This window comes from Cetorhinus maximus, chromosome 26 (assembly GCF_964194155.1).
Source record: "Cetorhinus maximus chromosome 26, sCetMax3.hap1.1, whole genome shotgun sequence".
Taxonomy (NCBI): domain Eukaryota; kingdom Metazoa; phylum Chordata; class Chondrichthyes; order Lamniformes; family Cetorhinidae; genus Cetorhinus; species Cetorhinus maximus.
Window position 1 is genome coordinate 13,796,924 of NC_135904.1, and position 19,387 is coordinate 13,816,310.

A 19,387-nucleotide genomic window follows, 5' to 3' on the forward strand; every position below is an offset into this window, starting at 1 on the left:
AGGCTGCCTCTAATGCTGCTGCCAGCGAGAGGGGTGGCACCAAGACGCAGCACTCGCAAGCAGAATTTTAAGGAACTGTAAACACAAGAGGGGCTGTCATGGGTGATATAACTTTAGTTCATACGTCTACTATATGCAAATTATGTTAACGTATAAAGATCTCATTATGTTTCATGGCCGATTGTGTTTCATGTTTTTCGTAGGTGATGGGCATGGGAGCGGCTTGCAACAGATGGGAGGGGCTGCAAACTTTATTTCAGAGATTATTACTTGACATAAGAGTGATAGGATGGCCTCCTCAGGAACGTTCAGTAAGGTGGTGTCACCCTTGCCCTCACTTTCAAGCCACGCCTTGGATGTCTGTTGCTGAACGAGTGGAGAATCAAGGCCTCCCTGCCTTCCAATAGGTTCCTCACTTCCGCATTCACATTCTCACCAAGGGCCTCCTCCAGCTCCTCATCAGACCAACACTTGAGTCATCCTCTGCAGCATGTGGAGCTGCCTCGCTGTATGCGATGGGTTCCCCCTTGACAGGGACAGATTATGCGGTGCGCAGCACACAACGACAATAAGCAAGACGTACTCTGGAGGATATTGCAGTGCTCCCCCTGATCGGTCCAGGCAGAAGAACCTTATCTTGAGCAGCCCAATGGTCCTCTCAATTACTGCCGTTATGGAGCCATAACTTCTTTGGTACCTCTCCTCTGCTTCTGTCCTTGGGTGTCTGAGTGGCGTCATGAGCCACCTTTTCAAGGGATAGCTTTTGTTACCCAGGAGCCAATCATCCAACTAAGTTGGAGTGACGAAGAGCCTTAGCACCTGTTAGTGTCGCAGGATGTATGCATCATGGCAGCTGCCCGGGTACCTGGCGCAGACCTGTAAAACCTGAGTCTTGTGATTGCAAACAGTCTGGACGCCCCTTTCTGTTGACTAAGGCACCCGGCTCACCCGCTGGCACCTTTATGGCTAAATGCGTGCAACCTATGGCTCCCTAGATTCAGGGAAGCCCAGCAATTTTTTTTTTTCATTCATGGGATTTGGGCGTCACTGGCTGGGCCAGCGTTTATTGCCCATCCCTAGATGCCCTTGAGAAGGTGATAGTGAGCTGCCTTCTTGAACCGCTGAAGTCCATATGGTGTAGGTACACCCACAGTGCTGTTAGGGAGGGATTTCCAGGATTTTGACCCAGTGACATTGAAGGAACGGTGATATATTTCCAAGTCAGGATCATGTGTGACTTGGAAGAGAACTTCCAGGTGGTGGTGTTCCCATCTATCTGCTGCCCTTGTCCTTCTAGATGGTAGTGGTCGTGGGTTTGGAAGGTGCTGTCAAAGGAGCCTTGGTGAATTCCTGCAGTGCATCTTGTAGATGGTACACACTGCTGTTACTGTGCATTGGTGGTGGCAGTGGAAGCCTCTGGCTTGCTCAGCCTGGCTGGCTTCATCGGTCCAGAAATCAATGAAGTTACTGATCTGCCTGAACAGAGCATCAGCGACCAGCTTGGCAGAGCTGTGGGCAGCAGATTGGGAAACACCACATAGTTCTCCCACTGACCCTTGGAAAGAACCGGAGGTGAAAAAATTCAGGGCCACTGTAATCTTAAGAACCACTGGCATAGGATGCCCACCTACACAATTTGAGGCGATCTCTGGGCCAATTATCTGGCATATGGAGGCCACAGTGTCCCTGGAGAGGCAGAGCCACCTTTAGCACTGTACTCAGACATGTCCATGTAGCTAGAGCACTTCCGATAGACTCTGGCTGCAGGATAATGGCATCTTCTGCAGAACCCTCTACCTTGCACTTCCTACTGGCTCTGCAACCCCTCTGGCTGCACCTCTCTTCCCACAGGTTGCACTCTGGGAAGCTGCCTGCGGAAAGGCCTCCTCTCTGGCCCTCTCCTCTTCTTCGGAGGAGGTCCCTCCAGCAGAGTAGACATTCCCCATTTCCTGAAATACAGATGGCACAGGATAGTTCATTTAAAGGCGGCACTCCACAGAAAGCCTCTGAGAAAGCTTGTAACCCAAAGAGTACTCCAGAAAACACAGTGCAATGAACTGTGTGAAAACAACCTCCAGCAAATTCACACCTAAATTCCTACCTACTCAAATTGCCACGATCCTGGTCGCCTTTTATCCTGTCCTGGATCGAGTTTCAATTAAAAATGTGATGGTTGCCTGGCCGAGTGGCCCATGCGCCGAGCATTGAATCGCACGGACCACATAAAATTCTGGACAATTGCGTTTTTAGAAGGCTTAATTGCCCCTTTAATTGTCAGCAGGTGCACTTCCAACTCTGGCGCACACCCACTAACCATAATATCACGCAATGACACGATGACGTTGGGACGCCTGCCCGATGTCTTCTCGTGCCATTTCACACAAGTTCGGGACCACTGCGGACCCGCAGCGAAGGCAAAAAATTCTGGCAAGTCTTTCCTATACAACACTTCCATTTCCCACACTAATTATTCTTGCAGCCTTTGTGTAGCAAGACTGCAATTTAATACTGATTTACAGGAAGTTTTTTTTAACACATGCATTAACATTAGGAATTGGCTTTAAACAATTGTAAACTCATTTTACTGTAGACTGTTACAGCCATTAGAAGTGGTAGTTCTCATACCATCAGTCTGGAGCATTGGTCCAGAAAACATAATTATTGACCGAAGGTATGCTAATGGACTATCAATATTGAAGCTGCACTCAATAACAGTAAAACAAGCTTTTAACTAAATATAAATGAAAATTAAAGAAAAGAAAAATGTCAGTTTGTGCTAATATTTGATATTACAGCAGAAAGTTGCTAACCGCAGCATTTTTGTTAGTTTGTGCCATTAGTAACAGAATGACAAAGCACTTTTTCTGTTTTAATACTGGCATCACATTGACTTATTCACCCTGAGCCAATTTAAGAACAATATTGAATCTGCTAAATTGGGAACCTTGCATTATTGGCCCTTAACTTTCATGTTTTCACATATTTCTGAGCTTGGGAGTGACAGGTTTTGATTAATGCATTTTGCAGAACTATTTCTATGATAGATGAATCATATAACTACGTCGTCATCCCTTACCTACTACTCATCAATATCAACTAAAAGTGTAATTTTTCAAATTACAGTTTAATTATTCTTTATAGATTTTTCAAATCTTAAAAATGCCTTCGGTCACGAGAATAGACAGAAAAATGAAGATGTTTTACTTATACCAATTATTTCCTATTTAATTACATTTTTCTTTTCAAAATGATTGCATGTAATTGGCTATCTTAATACTATAATTTCCTATTCTGAAATCACTCCAGATCACAATCACAGAATTTTAACAGCACAGAAGGAGACCATTCGGCCCATTATGTCTGCATGGGCTCTCCAATGAGCATTATGACCTAGTGCCATTGCCCTGCCTTTTCCCCATACCCCTGCACAAATTAAACAAAGCAGAGCTGAATATGTGTGCATTGACTCTCCTTTACAATCTCCAATGTAATTCTTAATTAATTCCTTGTGATTAGTCTTATTAACAAGGCTTTAAGCAAGCTAATATCTTTCTTACCTGTTTTTGAATAGGAGCAATCCTCCCAGTAATACTCACGCATAAATAGTTCATCACTTCCTTCTATTCGTCTTCAACTGTTTACACAAATATATTTTATTGACAAATTTAGCAAACCGAGGAACTTTTGGCCCCACCTCATCAATTAAATCATTACAACAATAAGTTCAACAAGGTTCTGCTGCAAGTGTGGAACCCTACTAGGTAGGAGAGAGGCCTTTACATCAAATTTCAATTCTCCAATATAAACACACTGGAAGCTTCTCTTTGACTTTTTATATGTAAGAGAGAAAGATTTGAAGTGGGGAACATGAAGGCATATGTCAGAGCCCCAACATATTGTGTTTCTGGGCAGTAGGATTTTGTTGACCAAAAGTTAAATATTTTCCCACCCCTTCCAAAAGAAAAGACTTGGTGGAAAAATGATCTGCTATTTACTAAAGGGGCTTTATTGTTTTATTTTTTGAATAGTCTTTGATCTTGTGAAAGTAAGTGTTATGACCACAGCCGGTGTTAATTGCTACGCAAACCAAATCCCAGAGGGAAACTTGGCTTACGGGCCATACCCATTTTTTATATTCTGAAAATGAGAAGAAGACATACCAATCTCAGCAGTAAGACACCCAGTAACATTTTTAGGATTTTAAAAATTAAAAGTAAAAGTTTTATTAACAAGAATGAAAGAAAACTTGAGCACACAAGATTACAGTTGCAAAATTAAGGTTAGTCTTACAAACATACCCCCAAAAAGACTCTCTGTTTTGTCAGACCCACAAGTAAACATCTTCCAGGCAACACTCCCTTACAGGTATTTAACTATACAAAATCCAGTAATATTACCCAAGGCAAACTGCTGTAGCTTCAATAAAGGCATGCTATATGACCTGTAACTCACTTCCACTCTGCTGTGGAAAGCCAAATTTCAGAATAAAACTGCTTTTTGTAGCCCAAGACTTTTTTGGCTTAACTAGATGGTTGATTCAAACTGCATCTCCTCCCAGCCCAGAGCTAACAGCTCCCAACTCAACAGCTCAAACAGCTATCTCCCCAGCTCAACAGTAACTCTAAAATACCTTTCTTCCCCTTTCATCTCATGTTCCATTGTTTATACACCTCTTTGAACTCCAATCCTTCCATTGGCTTTCATGTCTCTATCTTGTCTTTGCTTTCAGGTCAATAAAATATAATATCCCCCATTCTATTTACCTATGGAACTCCTGTAAGATGCAAACATGTTTCTTGAACCTCTGACTCCCCTTTGATATTTAAACAAACTCTCCACTTATCTAAAAATGCAAATGTTAGATCTAACATATTTACTTGTACATCATACATAACAACTCTATCTGTCAGCCTGTTCCTGCCCTACGGAACTCATTTCTTGCTATCTTGACTCCATTCTCTCTCCCCTTGTCCAGTCCCTTCCCACCTACATCCATGATTCCTCTGACACCCTACATCATATCAACAATTTCCAGTTCCCTGGCCCCAACCGCCTCCTCTTCACCATGGACGTCCAATCCCTCTACACCTCCATTCCCCACCAGGATGGTCTGATCGCTCTCCATTTCTTCCTTGAACAGAGGCCCGAACAATCCCCATCCACCACTACTCTCCTCCATCTGGCTGAACTCGTTCTCACACTGAACAATTTCTCCTTAAACTCCTCTCACTTCCTCCAAGTAAAAGGTGTGGCTATGGGTACCCGCATGGGCCCCAGTTATGCCTGTCTCTTTATGGGATATGTAGAACATTCCTTGTTCCAGTCCTACTCTGGTCCCCTCTCACAGCTCTTTCTCCAGTACATCGATGATTGCTTCGGTGCCGCTTCATGCTCTCGTCTGGACCTGGAAAAATTTATTAATTTTGCTTCCAATTTCCACCCCTCCATCATTTTCACATGGTCCATCTCTGACACTTCCCTTCCCTTCCTTGACCTCTCTGTCTCAATTTCTGGTGATAGACTGTCCACCAATATTCATTACAAGCCTACCGACTCCCACAGCTACCTCGACTACAGCTCCTCACACCCCGCTTCCTGTAAGGAGTCCATCCGTTCTCTCAGTTTCTTCGCCTCTGTCTCATCTGTTCTGATGATGCCACTTTCAAAAACAGTTCCTCTGACATGTCTTCCTTCTTCCTTAACCAAGGTTTTCCACCCATGGCGGTTGATAGGGCCCTCAAACGTGTCCGGCCCATCTCCCGCGCATCCGCCCTCACACCTTCCTCTCCCTCCCAGATCCATGATAGGGTCCCCCTTGTCCTCACTTATCACCCCACCAGCCTCCGCATTCAAAGGATCATCCTCCGCCATTTCCGCCTATTCCAGCACGATGCCACCACCAAACACATCTTCCCTTCACCCCGTCCAGCGGCATTCCACAGGGATCATTCCCTCCGGGACACCCTGGTCCGTTCCTCCATCACCCTCTACACCTCAATCCCCTCCCACGGCACCTCCCCATGCAACCGCAGAAGGTGCAACACCTGCTCCTTTACTTCCCCTCTCCTCACCATCCAAGGGCCCAAACACTCCTTTCAAGTGAAGCAGCATTTCACTTGCACTTCCCTCAATTTATTCTACTGCGTTCACTGCTCCCAATGCGTATCCTCTACATTGGAGAGACCAAACGCAGACTGGGTGACCGCTTTGCGGAACACCTTTGGTCTGTCCGCAAGCATGACCCAGACCTCCCTGTTGCTTGCCATTTCAACACTCCACCCTGCTCTCATGCCCACATGTCTGTCCTTGGCCTGCTGCATTGTTCCAGTGAAGGTCAACGCAAACTGGAAGAACAGCACCTCATCTTCCGACTAGGCATTTTACAGCCTTCCGGACTGAATATTGAGTTCAACAATTTTAGATCATGAACTCTCTCCTCCATTCCCACCCCCTTTCCGATCCCCCCCCTTTTTTTTCCAATAATTTATATAGATTTTTCTTTTCCCACCTATTTCCATTGTTTTTAAATGTATTTCCAACCATTGTTTTATCTTTACCTTTTAGCCTATTTCGATCCCTTCCCCCACCCCACCCCCACTAGGGCTATCTGTACCTTTTATTATCACATTCTTTAGATAATATCACCAGCTTCAACACCTTTGTCCTTTTGTCTATGACATCTTTTGGTTATCTCCACCTATCACTGGCCCTCTATCCAGCTCTAATTGTCCCACCCCCCCTTAAACCAGCTTACATTTCACCTCTTTTCTATTTTTCCTTGGTTCTGTTGAAGAGTCATACGGACTCGAAACGTTAACTGTGTTCCTCTCTGCAGATGCTGTCAGACCTGCTGAGTTTTTCCAGGTATTTTTGTTTTTGTTTTGGATTTCCAGCATCCGCAGTTTTTTTGCTTTTACCTCTATCCTTTTCATGTTTAAACTCCCCCCAGACAACCTGTCTCCTATTAATCTCTGCCCAGCTTAATTAAATCATACACACACAGACACACATAGCCTTTTCCATAGAATAACTCAATATTCCCCAAAAATATTTTTTTTAAAATATTCATTTCTCACAGTAAGTTTATATAAAAAAGAAAAACGCTTTACTTAAGGATAAGCAGAAAAAAATATTTCCTTGATTGCAAGCACTCCTCAGCTTGATGAATAGTATCTTGTAGATGGTACACACTGCTGCCACTGTGCATCTGTGGTTGAGGGAGTGAATGTTTGTGGATGGGCTGCCAATCAAGTGGGTTGCTTTGTCCTGAATGGTGTCAAGCTTCTTGAGTGTTGTTGGAGTTGCACTCATCCAGTCAAGTGGAGAGTATTCCATCACACTTCTGACTTGTGCCTTGTTGATGATGCACAGGCTTTGGGGAGTCAGGAGGCGAGTTAATTCCCACAGGATTCTTAGCTTTCGACCTGCTCTCGTAGCCACTGTATTTATATGGTTGGTCCAGTTCAATTTCTGGTCAATGGTAACCCCCAGGATGTTGACAGTGATGGTTAGGCCATTGAACATCAAGGGGCGATGGTTGGATTCTCTCTTGTTGAAGATGGTCTTTGCCTGGCACTTGTGTGGTGAAAATGTTATTTGCAACTTGTCAGCCCAAGCCTGGATATTGTCCAGGTCTTGCTCTATTTGGACATGGACTGCTTCAGTCTCTGAGGAGTCGTGAATTGTGTTGATCATTGTACAATCATCAGCGATCATCCCCATTCCTGACCTTATGATGAAAGGAAGGTCATTGATGAAGCAGCTGAAGATAGTTGGGCCTAGGACATTACCCTGAGGAACTCCTTCAGTGATGTCCTGGAACTGATGATTGATCTCCAACAACCACAAACATCTTCCTTTGTGCCAGTGTAGAGTTTTCCCCCTGATTCCCTTTGACTCCAGTTTTGCTAGGCATCAAGGAGCCTTTTGCAGAGGCAAAACAGCCCTGGCTGATTGTGACCTGCGCCTTGTAGATGTGTAGCTGGTCCCATGGGGAAAGAGTTTACCTTCTGCTCAAACCCACCCATGCTATATCCCCAGCTAAACAACTTATTTCTGAAATTGAATGATACATGTCATCGGGATGTATTATTTGGATGAAACATCAAGTCCACCATAAAACAGCCAACATGAAGCTCTCCCAACAGAAGAATCATTGCATTCACCAGGTGCCTGTCACCCTCCTTCCAAATCTACTCAGCACTAGCCTGGTTCACTTGAAGTTTCCAGTCACTGTGCACAGTGTGGTATCTGTGAATAGGTGGTCTGGGAATTGGGGGCCAGGGACTGCACACAGACAGGGATCGAAGGGGCAGGGAATTCGGGTGTTGGGATGGTAGGGATGCTGCAGGAAGATGAGGGCATGGGTCTGGGAGAGGGGGAGTGTGGAGTAGGGAGTGTAGGGATCAGGGCAGGAAGTCAGGGGTCAGGGCAACAAGTGGGAGGTTGGGGTCAGGGCTAAGAGTAAGGGAGATTGGGAGTGGGGGAAGTCTGGGGGGGCGGTCAGATGTTGGGGCTGAGGATTGGGAGGATGGATACTGGGCTGGGAAGTGGGAGAAGCCTGGGAGAGGTCGGGAGCTGAGGCTGGAAGTGGAGGGAAGTCTGTGGAGGATTGGGGTTGATGAGTTAATTTAATGTAGGCTGCACATTTGGATGTTACTTACCTTCTTGATTGAGCCTTGTAGGCAATTCCTAGTCCTGCTTCCCCAGAGTCCAATTGTGCTGACTGCTTTATGGCAAACCAGTCTTGGAGATGGGACCTCAGATAGGCATTTGGCTTCTTATGGCCAATGCAAAGGACCTAACGCCTGTTTTAGGCCTGAGTAAAAGACACGTATGTTTTGTCCTCACCCAGTATGGTGGGCAGGACATTACCAGGCACTTCCTTCCCATCATATTGGGAACTTGCACCTGAGTAGTGCCTGAAAACTGGGTGCTGCACAAATCAATTTCTAGACCAGACTGCAAAGCTATGCGGGAGAGCGTGAAAGTAGATTGAGCTGTAAAGAGAGAACTCTGTTTAGATTACAGTATCCTGTAAAATGGGAGCTGCAGATTCAGACTGTGCTATGAATGTGTGCACCTTAATAAAGCAAGATGATCGCAGGTATAAATCATTGCAATTGCACTGGCACTTCTCAGTATAGACTGATACGCATGCAGCTTTTTTCTCTTATTTATTTAACCATAATCCTAAAATGTCATTCTTTTGAATACAGTATACATTTCACCTATAGACAAGTTTTTTTTATATTACAAACCCACTGATCCCTAACAGAGGTTTTAAAGTATAGAGCTATGGAATAACATACCTGTTGTGTTGCTTTTTAACAAAGAAAAAAATTGCCAACTCATGACTATTTTCATTTTGCTGATCACAAAGTAGTGTGTAGCTCAGATTATTTAAATATTGAAGAGGAAAGCATATTCCTCTCAAATCAATGGTGAGGAATGCATTGTTAACAAACTAATTAAAAGCTAATAAAAAACAGAAAATGCTGGAAATACTCAGCAGGTCAGGTAGCATTCATGGAGTAAGAAACAGAGTTAACAAGTCTATATGTAACCCTTAGAACCGAAACATTAATTCTGTTGGTCTTTGTTAGATGATGGGTGTTGCTGGTGCTGTGAGCTGATTCAGTTTCCCCAATGTTCTATCCTGTGACTTGAAGCAGTCGTGCATTGTACAGTTTTATTGTGTTACCAGTTTGAGGCTTGGATGCCATTGTAGGAACAGGAGGAGGCCACAGCTTCTCAAGTCTTTTCTGCCATTTAGTTATATCACGGCTGATCTGGATCTGAACTCCAATTAAGCTTTGTTCTGTTACCCTTAATATCCTTACCAAACAATGATCTTTGTTTTGAAATTTTCAGTTAACCTCTCATAATATACATTTAGATTTACACAAAACTTTATGAATTCACATAACAACAGTTGTCACTTTGATAGTGAACAAACATCTCAAACACTGACCTAGTGACTGCTGACAGTGTTCCCTTAGCCATTTATCCCCCTGAGGTGGTAAGAGGAGTATCACCATGTGGAAGAGAGCAGAAGGCTGCAGGAGATTCAGGGACTATGTGCAGTACTTATTCTTCTGTCATCACTATTATTTTCGGACATTCTTTGTTGTCAACAATAAAAGTCGAAACCAACAGTGCTTCATCTATCAGCTGGTGCTAAGGAGACAAGTCTCTCTCTCTTGCCTTAGATGTTTCACACCCCATTTTTAATTGAGAAAATTTAAGTAAATGACCTGTTCCAATGCTGCCTGACAAACTGGTAACTTGGAGATGTGTGAAAGCAATTTAGTTGACACACCTTCTGATTTCTTTCCCTTCCTTCAAGTTATGAAATCTCCTCAGTTTCACACTTTGTTTAGTGACCTAACTGAGTTGTGGAAAAGCTGTTTCAGTGCATTGTTTCTCCCTGGTGCAGTATGGTCAAATTTCAGTGCACTATTCAGTCGCAAAATTTGTCATAATAATCTACCCCTTGCTATTTCAATGTGTCTTTTTCATCCACGCAGGCTGTGACAGTGAACACTGGGGACCACACTGCAGTAACCGTTGCCAATGTCAAAACAAAGCCCTGTGTAATCCCATCACCGGGGCTTGTGTCTGCGCTGATGGATATGAGGGATGGCGGTGTGAAGGACCCTGTGACCATGGAAGTTATGGCAAAGGATGTCAGTTTAAGTGTCAGTGCCAAAATGCAGCAACTTGTGATCATGAGACTGGAGAATGCCATTGTTCTCCAGGCTACACTGGTGCCTTGTAAGTATAAATTTACTAGCGTTCCCAATTACACAGGAACACAAGAAATAGGAGCAAGAGTAGACCTTATGGCCCACCAAGCCTGCTCCGCCATTCAATACAATCGTGGCTGATCTTGGGCTTCAACTCCGTTCTCCCCACCGCTCCCATGCTCCTTAATTCCCTGAGAGATCAAAAATGTCTATCCCAGCCTTAAATGTATTCCGTGATAGAGCATTCGCAACCCTTAGAGTGACCCTTCCAGCGCTGATTTCTCCTCATCTCAGTCTTAAATTATTGGGCCCCTTATCCTGACATTGTGCCCCCATGTTTTTGGTTCCCCAACCAGCGGAAATAATCGCTCAGCATCTACCCTATCAAGCCACTTCAGAATTTTGTAGGTTTCAACGAGATCTCCTCGCATTCTACAGCATATAGGCCCAATTTACTTAGCTTCTTATCATAGAACACCCCCTCATCCCAGGGACCAATTTGATGAACCTTCGCTGTACAGCCTCCAATGCAAGTACATGCTTTCTTAAGTGTGGAGACCAAAATGCCATATAGGACACTAGATGTGGTCTCACCAAAATCCTGCCCAATTGTAGCAGTTACATTTTGGGGTTATGTTTTGAATTATGTAGACATTCCAATAAAAAATTGATTTACTAGTCAATATCCTAGGGTAGTATAGAGTTCAAGAATTATATGGTGCAGGAAGAATAACATGTACAATCAATGTTATATAAAAGCTTTACAGTGCACATTGATGCTCCAGCACACTTTATCACTCTGTTCATTACAAAATTGTTATCGCATTCATTTTCTTTGTGAATATTTATCAGTTTCAGGTGAGTTTTCCTGTATCCAAGTACCTTGAGCTGAATCTTAACCCCAAAAACAGGGGGTTGGAATCAGATGGAATGTTAAAACTTTAAAAATCTCAAACCCGCTCCCAACCCACCCACATCTGGATTTAACACAGGTGAGACAAGCAGCTGGCAGTTAACTTGCTCCCAGGAGGCAGGTTGGCAATTTAAATACTTGCATGAGGACAAGAGCCTCAGATTTAACTTTTTTTGCAGATTTAAGAGCCTAGTTGGCTGGATTTCCCAGGCCTCAGGAAATTGAAGGGAGGCATGGACAGCTTCGGGGAGAAGGGATGGTCTTTTACAGCGCTGTTAATGGGCCAGTAAGAGCAGGATTGCCTTTCCCTGGAGCCAAGCCTTTCCCCCCATCAACCTCATACAAAGATCCCACAGGAGATTGGGAGCCTTCCCGTGTGCCTCTCTCCCCCCCACCCCCCTCAAAAAAATGATTGGCTCCCATTCACCCCCCACCCCCAATAATAGCTGCAGTCTCCTTGCTGTGAAGTGTTCTCTGTCTGACTGGGAGCCAACCCTGTCAATTAGGCTGACTTTGGAGCGGGGACCTACAGAGAAAAGATAGCAAGCTGCAGAGTCTGCCCCATCATTGCCATTCTGTCAAGATCGGGCTCTGTGCCCTATTCCAATGTTGTTCTGCAAGTTGTTATTACAAGATTATAAGTATTTCATGTATATCTCCCTTATCATACTCAGTTGTGTTGCTCATTTACATATTGCCACACCATTCATCATTACCAGTTTGAGAGCAGGCTACTATTGCTCTCACTTTCTAATTGACATGAAAAGATGTAAGAAAATGATCCAGAGTTAACATGATCCCTCTGTGATTTTTCTTCCTCCATAGCTATGGTACAGCTATTTTTCCTTGATTGCTCACTTTATTCACTTGTATTTGAAACTTCAAATCAATGTCAAGGTACCAATCCACCACACCTCAAGATATTTTATTAAGTGTCGAAATCCTTCACTGACTGTAGTGAGACCTCCCATGGGAAATGGGGAAAACATTCTTTACAGTGGATGATTAGTAACTGCAGAATATGTAGTAAAAGCTACCACTTATTGGTAGCACTGGAGAAACTCACAAAGAGAGTCTCTTGCTTATTTAACAAAAAGCATTATGCATGATTCTGAGGAACTCAAGTCCCAAGGGTTAGGTCTTTCCTGTAGACTGCAAATGTTCACATGTATCATATCTGAATGTATTGTTACTCATTAGAGACCAGCTTTCAGACGTTCCTTCATGTTTGTGACTGGATGTCACTTGCTTACCACGGGCCTCAGACTGAAAGCAGCAAGAAAACACAACAGAACCACTAGCTGACAACAAATGTTGAATAAGTATCATTTGCCCAACAGCATAAAACTAGAGTTATTCTCCCTATACCACAATGTGTATATATGTGTCTGGACACAGTTTGTAAAAAAACTTCCCGTTTATTGTCTGCATACAGTACACAGTACTGTTGGAATGTTTTTAACTGTATAATTGAACTGGTTAAATTCCCTCTTCCACTGTCACTGGTCTATGCATGGTGTAATGGTATTGTCGCTGGACCAGTAATCCAGAGACCCAGGGTAATGCTCTGGGGACCCAGGTTTGAATCCCGCCATGGTAGATGGAATTTGAATTCAATAAAAAATCTGGAATTTAAAGTCTAATGATGACCATGGAACCATTGTTGATTGTTTTAAAAAACCCATCTGGCTCACTAGTGACCTTTAGGGAAGGAAATCTGTCATCCTTACCTGATCTGGCCTACATGTGACTCCAGACCCACAGCAATGAGTTGACTTTTAAATGCTCTCTGAAATAGCCTAGCAAGCCACTCAGTTGTAACAAACTGCTAGAGTCACAAAAAATGGAATGAAACCAGACAGACCACCTGGCATCGCCCTAGTGCCAAAATTGGGAGAGCTGTCTCACAGACTGACTCAAGCAACAGCCTGACATAGTCATCCTCACGGAATCATACCTTACAGATAATGTCCCAGACACCACCATCACCATCCCTGGGTATGTCCTGTCCCACTGGCAGGGGGACAAGACACAGCAGAGGTGGCGGCACAGTGGTATACAGTCAGAAGGGAGTTGCCCTGGGAGTGCTTAACATTGACTCTGGACCCCATGAAGTCTCATGGCATCAGGTCAAACATGGGCAAGGAAAGCTCCTGCTGATTACCATGTACCGCCCTCCCTCAGCTGGTGAATCAGTGCTCCTCCATTTTGAACACTGCTGAGGGTGACAAGATGCCACCGTGGGGACTTCAATGTCCATCACCAAGAGTGCACCACTACTGACTGAGCTGGCCAAGTCCTAAATGACATAGCTGCTAGACCGGGTCTGTGGCAGGTGGTGAGGGAATCTACAAGAAGGAAAAACATACTGGACCTCATCCTCACCTGCCTGATGCAGATGCATCTGTCCATGACAGTATCGGTAGGAGTGACCACTGCACAGTCGTTATGGAGACGAAGTCCCACCTTCACATTGAGGATAGCCTCCATCATGTTGTGTGGCATTACCACCGTGCTAAATGGGACAGATTTCGAACAGAACTAGCAACTCAAGACTGGGCATCCATGAGGCGCTGTGGGCCATCAGCAGCAGAATTGTACTCAAACATAATCTGTAACCTCATGGCCCAGCATATCCCCCACTCTACCATTACCATCAAGCCAGGGAATCAACCCTGGCTCAATGAAGAGCGCAGGAGGGCATTCCAGGAGCAGCACCGGGCATACCTAAAAATGAGGTGTCAACCTAGTGAAGCTATAATACAGGACTACTTACGTGCCAAACAGCATAAGCAGCAAGTGATAGACAGAGCTAAGCGTTCCCAAACCAGCGGATCAAATCTAAGCTCTGAAGTCCTGCCACATCCAGTCATGAATGGTGGTGGACAATTAAACAACTCACTGGAGGAGGAGGCTCCACAAATATCCTCATCCTCAATGATGGGCAAGCCAAGCACATCAGTGCAAAAGATAAGGCTGAAGCATTTCCTACAATCTTCAGCCAGAATTGCTGAGTGGATGATCCATCTCGGCCTCCTCTGAAGATCCCCAGCATCACAGATGCCAGTCTTCAACCAATTCGATTCACCCCACATGATATCAAGAAATGGCTGAAGGCACTGGATAGTGCAAAGGCTATGGGACCTGACAATATTCCAGCAATAGTACTCAAGACTTGTGCTCCAGAACTTGCTGCACCCCTAGCCAATCTGTTCCAGTACAGCTACAACACTGGCACCTACCCGGCTAGGTGGAAAATTGCCCAGGTATGTCCTGCACACAACAAGCAGGACAAATCCAACCCAGCTAATTACCGCTCCATTAGTCTACTCTTAATCATCAGTAAAGTAATGGAAGGGGTCATCAACAGTACTATCAAGCGGCAATTGCTTAGCAATAACCTGCTCACTGATGCCCAGTTTGGGTTCCGCCAGGGCAACTCAGCTGCTGACCTCATTACGGCCTTGGATCAAACTTGGACAAAAAGAGCTGAACTCCCGAGGTGAGATGAGAGTGACTGGCCTTGACATCAAGGCCGCATTTGATCGAGTGTGGCATCAAGGAGTCCTAGCAAAACTGGAGTCAATGGGAATCAGGGGGAAAACTCTCTACTGGTTGGAATCATACCTAGCACAAAGGAAGATGATTGTGGTTGTTGGAGGTCAGTAATCTCAGCTTTAGGACATCACCACAGGAGTTCCTCAGGGTAGTGTCCTTAGCCCAACCATCTTCAGCTGCTTCATCAATGACCTTCCTTCCATCATAAGGTCAGAAGTGGGGATATTTGCTGATGATTGCTTCAGTATCTGAGTGACTCCTCAGATACTGAAGCAGTCCATGTCCAAATGCAGCAAGACCTGAACAATATCCAGGCTTAGGCTGACAAGTGGCAAGTAACATTTGCACCACACAAGTGTCAGGCAATGACCATCCCCAACAAGAGAGAACCCAACCATCGCCCCTTGATGTTCAATGGCATTACCATCACTGTACCACCCCCCTCCCTGCTATCAACATCCTGGGGGTTACCATTGACCAGAAACTGAACTGGACCAGCCATATAAATACTGTGGCTACAAAAGCAGGGCAGAGGCTTGGAATCGTGCAACAAGTAACTCACCTCCTGACTCCCCAGAGCCTGTCCACCATCTACAAGGCACAAGTCAGGAGTGTGATGGAATGCTCCATACTCCCCACTTGCCTGGATGAGTGCAGCTCTCACAACACTCAAGAAGCTTGACAACGTCCAGGACAAAGCAGACCGCTTGATTGGCACCACATCCACAAACATCAACTCCCTCCACTGCTGATGCACAGTAGCAGCAGTGTGTACCATCTACAAGATGCACTGCAGGAATTCACCAAGGCTCCTTCGACAGCACCTTCCAAACCCATGACCACTATCATCTAGAAAGACAAGGGCAGCAGATAAATGGGGACACCACCACCTGGAAGTCCCCCTCCAAATTATTCACCATCCTGACTTGGAGACATAACGCTGTTCCTTCACTGTCGCTGGGTCAAAATCCTGGAACTCCCTCCCTAACAGCACTGTGGGTGTCCCTACACCACATGGACTGCAGCGGTTCAAGAAGGCAGCTCACCACCACCTTCTCAAGGGCATCTAGAGATGGGCAATAAATGCTGGCCCAGCCAGCGAAGCCCACATCCCATGAATGAATGAAAAAAATTTCCAAATGAAATAGTCTTCCTGTAGTGAATCGAAGTTGCTAGGAAAGAATAAAGGAAAAAATGCTTTTTTCAGTTAGAAACTACAACCAAAAATTTACTGTAATGTGGACCCTTTCTCCTGCCTTCCCTGTTCCTCACCTGGGGTCTCTACCTGGGGTCCACCATCAGTGTCAAAACTGACCCAAACCGGTGTCCTTAAAACCAACAAGCATCCAGGTATCCAATCCAGCATGTGCGCACACCAATGCCTGAAAACACAACAAGGCAAATTTGACCCCCACGAAATGGACTGTGTGGAATGCTACTGATCCAATTTGGATAATAATGCAGGTTCATATCTCACTCAGTTGCTCAGTTTTCCACTCTTGAAGCTTTAGTTTTTCAATTACCAAAGGCTATCAAATAAATAAGGAAGACTCTCTGGTAATGTACATTTTACACAATGCAAAAAAAAATGACCCAAAGGGCTTTTTCTTCTGTAAGTTTCTTATGTATCCTGCCCTTAACAATAAAACATAACATCATACATTGCTGAAACTGAGTTCCAAGGCTGATTCAATCAAATAGTATAGATAGTAGCATAAAACACTAAAGGCAAGCTTATTAATAATCTCTGTGTTAAAATGGTATAAGCACCTTCAAATTTACAAATTTGGCATAATGCACAGTTTTAACATAGGGCTTCTTTCCTTTCTTTCTTCCTTGCTCTTTCTCTCTCCCTTTTTCTTTCTCTTCCTTTCTTTCTGTCTCTCTCTCCTTCCCTCTCTCTAATCAAGTGGCTTTACTAAGAGCATCACCAAGCACAAAACAGCCTGCTGTTGAAATATTATGGCAGAGAGAAAATTCTTGTTGTGAAATTTACCCCGGATTCAATGATCATTATCAGATTCAAGAACACCAGTTTCATCCAACTGAGATATTCACCTTGCTAGATATATTTATAAGGGAATGCATACCCTATTTAATAGAGTGTTATATAGTTTCAGTTGAGTGCTGTAATAACCAACAAATTGTCTATTCTTAATCTGCAGTTGTGAAGAACGCTGCCCATCTGGCAGTCATGGAGCCCAGTGTGAGTTACGGTGTCCATGCCAGAATGGTGGCAAATGTCACCACATCACCGGAGAGTGCTCTTGTCCAGCTGGCTGGATGGTATGTAAAAAAAAAAACAATGGTTCCTTCATATTTTTGTCATAATAACCTGAAGGTCCTTGACCTGAAACATTAACTCTGTTTCTGACTCCAGAGATGCTGCCTGACCTGCTGAATATTTCCAGCATTTTCTGTTTTTATTTTAGATTTCCAGCATCTGCTGTATTTTGATTTTGTTTTATTATCAGAGGTATTGATCATCCAATCAGTGTTGATTAACATCAATTGTAATGTTAGTGGCCTGGACTTTTTCAGTAAAAGCAGAAAATGCTTGAAATATACAACAGGCCTTTCAACATCTGAAAGAAAAGGACAAATTAGCATTTGCGGTACTATTCTTTACCAACACTACAAACAGGTCTGCTTTGTATTTCCAGCAATTTTAATTTATTTCAGATTTTGAACATTTAATGTTATTATTTTTATCTGTTGGATTTTTAGCTTGTTCACAGCCAAAATTCCAGGTAATTTATTTTGAAGCATTGTCTATGGTTATTTGCCTGGGTAAATACCTACTGGGTAAACTAAGCTAATACTTGTATAGTTACGCAAATTAACCAGACTGAGTGTTAGAGTTGCAGTATATGCATTGAAAGATAGTCATGAGAAAGGATGCAGGAAGGAATGGTTGAGAGGAATCAGAAAACAGATAGATAGGATATTGTCTCATAATCTACACTGCTCGTGGCTTGGGATCATTAATATATATAGCCATTTTATACAAACATATGAAAAAGCAAGAAAAAAAAGTTGGATCATCAAGCCCCACAACTGGAGTGTCATAACTGGACGGGTTTCTCCCTCCACATCCAACTAATCTCCTGGGAGAGACAAAAACACAAAAAGAACTGAGCCAGAAGATAGGAAAAATAAACCCCCGGAAAATTCCTCTCCAACATTCTCTGGCAATCAAAACCAGTCAACCCTTTCTGACTAACAGGCTTAACATGAAAAAGTTTCAACAAGTTAATCCCTGACATTATGAAGTAGATTTTTATTCTCGCCATTCTCATTATTCCATATCAGTACTTTACAACAGGATAAAAATCATTGTTAGGTTTTGAAGTAATTTATGAAAATGAATAACTACTCACTGGTTTACAGATGACACCTTTTCGTAATGCTTTGTAACAGATCAATTTTTAACTTGAAAATTGCATTAGGAATGGTCTCTGCATGGATTGAATAAATTTGGCACTCAGAGAGTTAAAAATAAAATGAATCAGTTTAATATACAAAATAATTCATTGAAGAGAGGTACAATGAATCACTTATGCTCCAGTCTCTTAACTTATGCACACCAATGTGGCCTGGTGGATCATTGTGCACATTCATTTGATCTTACCCTGTTTCACCAGAAAAGGATGTCTATTGCATTCATATTCAATTATGTCCATTTATATACCAAGCACTTGAAAATTCTATTTGAAATGTAAATATAATGTATATTTTTATTTTACCCTTGTTGTAGGGATCGGTCTGTGCACAGCCATGCCCATTTGGAAAGTTTGGGATCAACTGCACCCAGGACTGCCCATGCCATAATGGAGGGCAGTGTGACCATGTGACAGGCAAATGCCATTGTATAGCTGGATATGCAGGTGACAGGTAAGAACAAATTTAACATAGCACACTATTATGTATGAGGGGGTTAGGAAATTGCAATGGAATTAAAAACCATGGCCTAAGTTTTCCAAATACGTGCGACAATGACTCACAATGCCTGCCACACAAACCTGGCAATCAAAGTGAGTTGCTGACACTGATAATGGGTAGAAATTGGTACGTTTAGTTCCTTTTATTCCAGACAAAAAATGGGTGCAAAATATACATATTTAACAGTGGAAACTGAAAGTGCTGGAAAAGCTCAGCAGATCTTGCA

The 19,387-nt window shown here is 43.6% G+C and overlaps 1 protein-coding gene across 1 annotated transcript in view; it reads left to right on the forward strand.

Annotated features, from left to right (window-relative positions):
* The window catches only part of megf11 (multiple EGF-like-domains 11), a 464,413-nt gene that overhangs the window by 290,952 nt on the left and 154,074 nt on the right, over positions 1-19,387 (forward strand). The window contains exons 7-9 of the mRNA XM_078530151.1: positions 10,530-10,776; positions 17,385-17,505; positions 18,977-19,113. Of these exons, the coding sequence (XP_078386277.1) occupies positions 10,530-10,776; positions 17,385-17,505; positions 18,977-19,113 (505 nt within the window). The remainder of the gene's footprint in view (positions 1-10,529; positions 10,777-17,384; positions 17,506-18,976; positions 19,114-19,387) is intronic.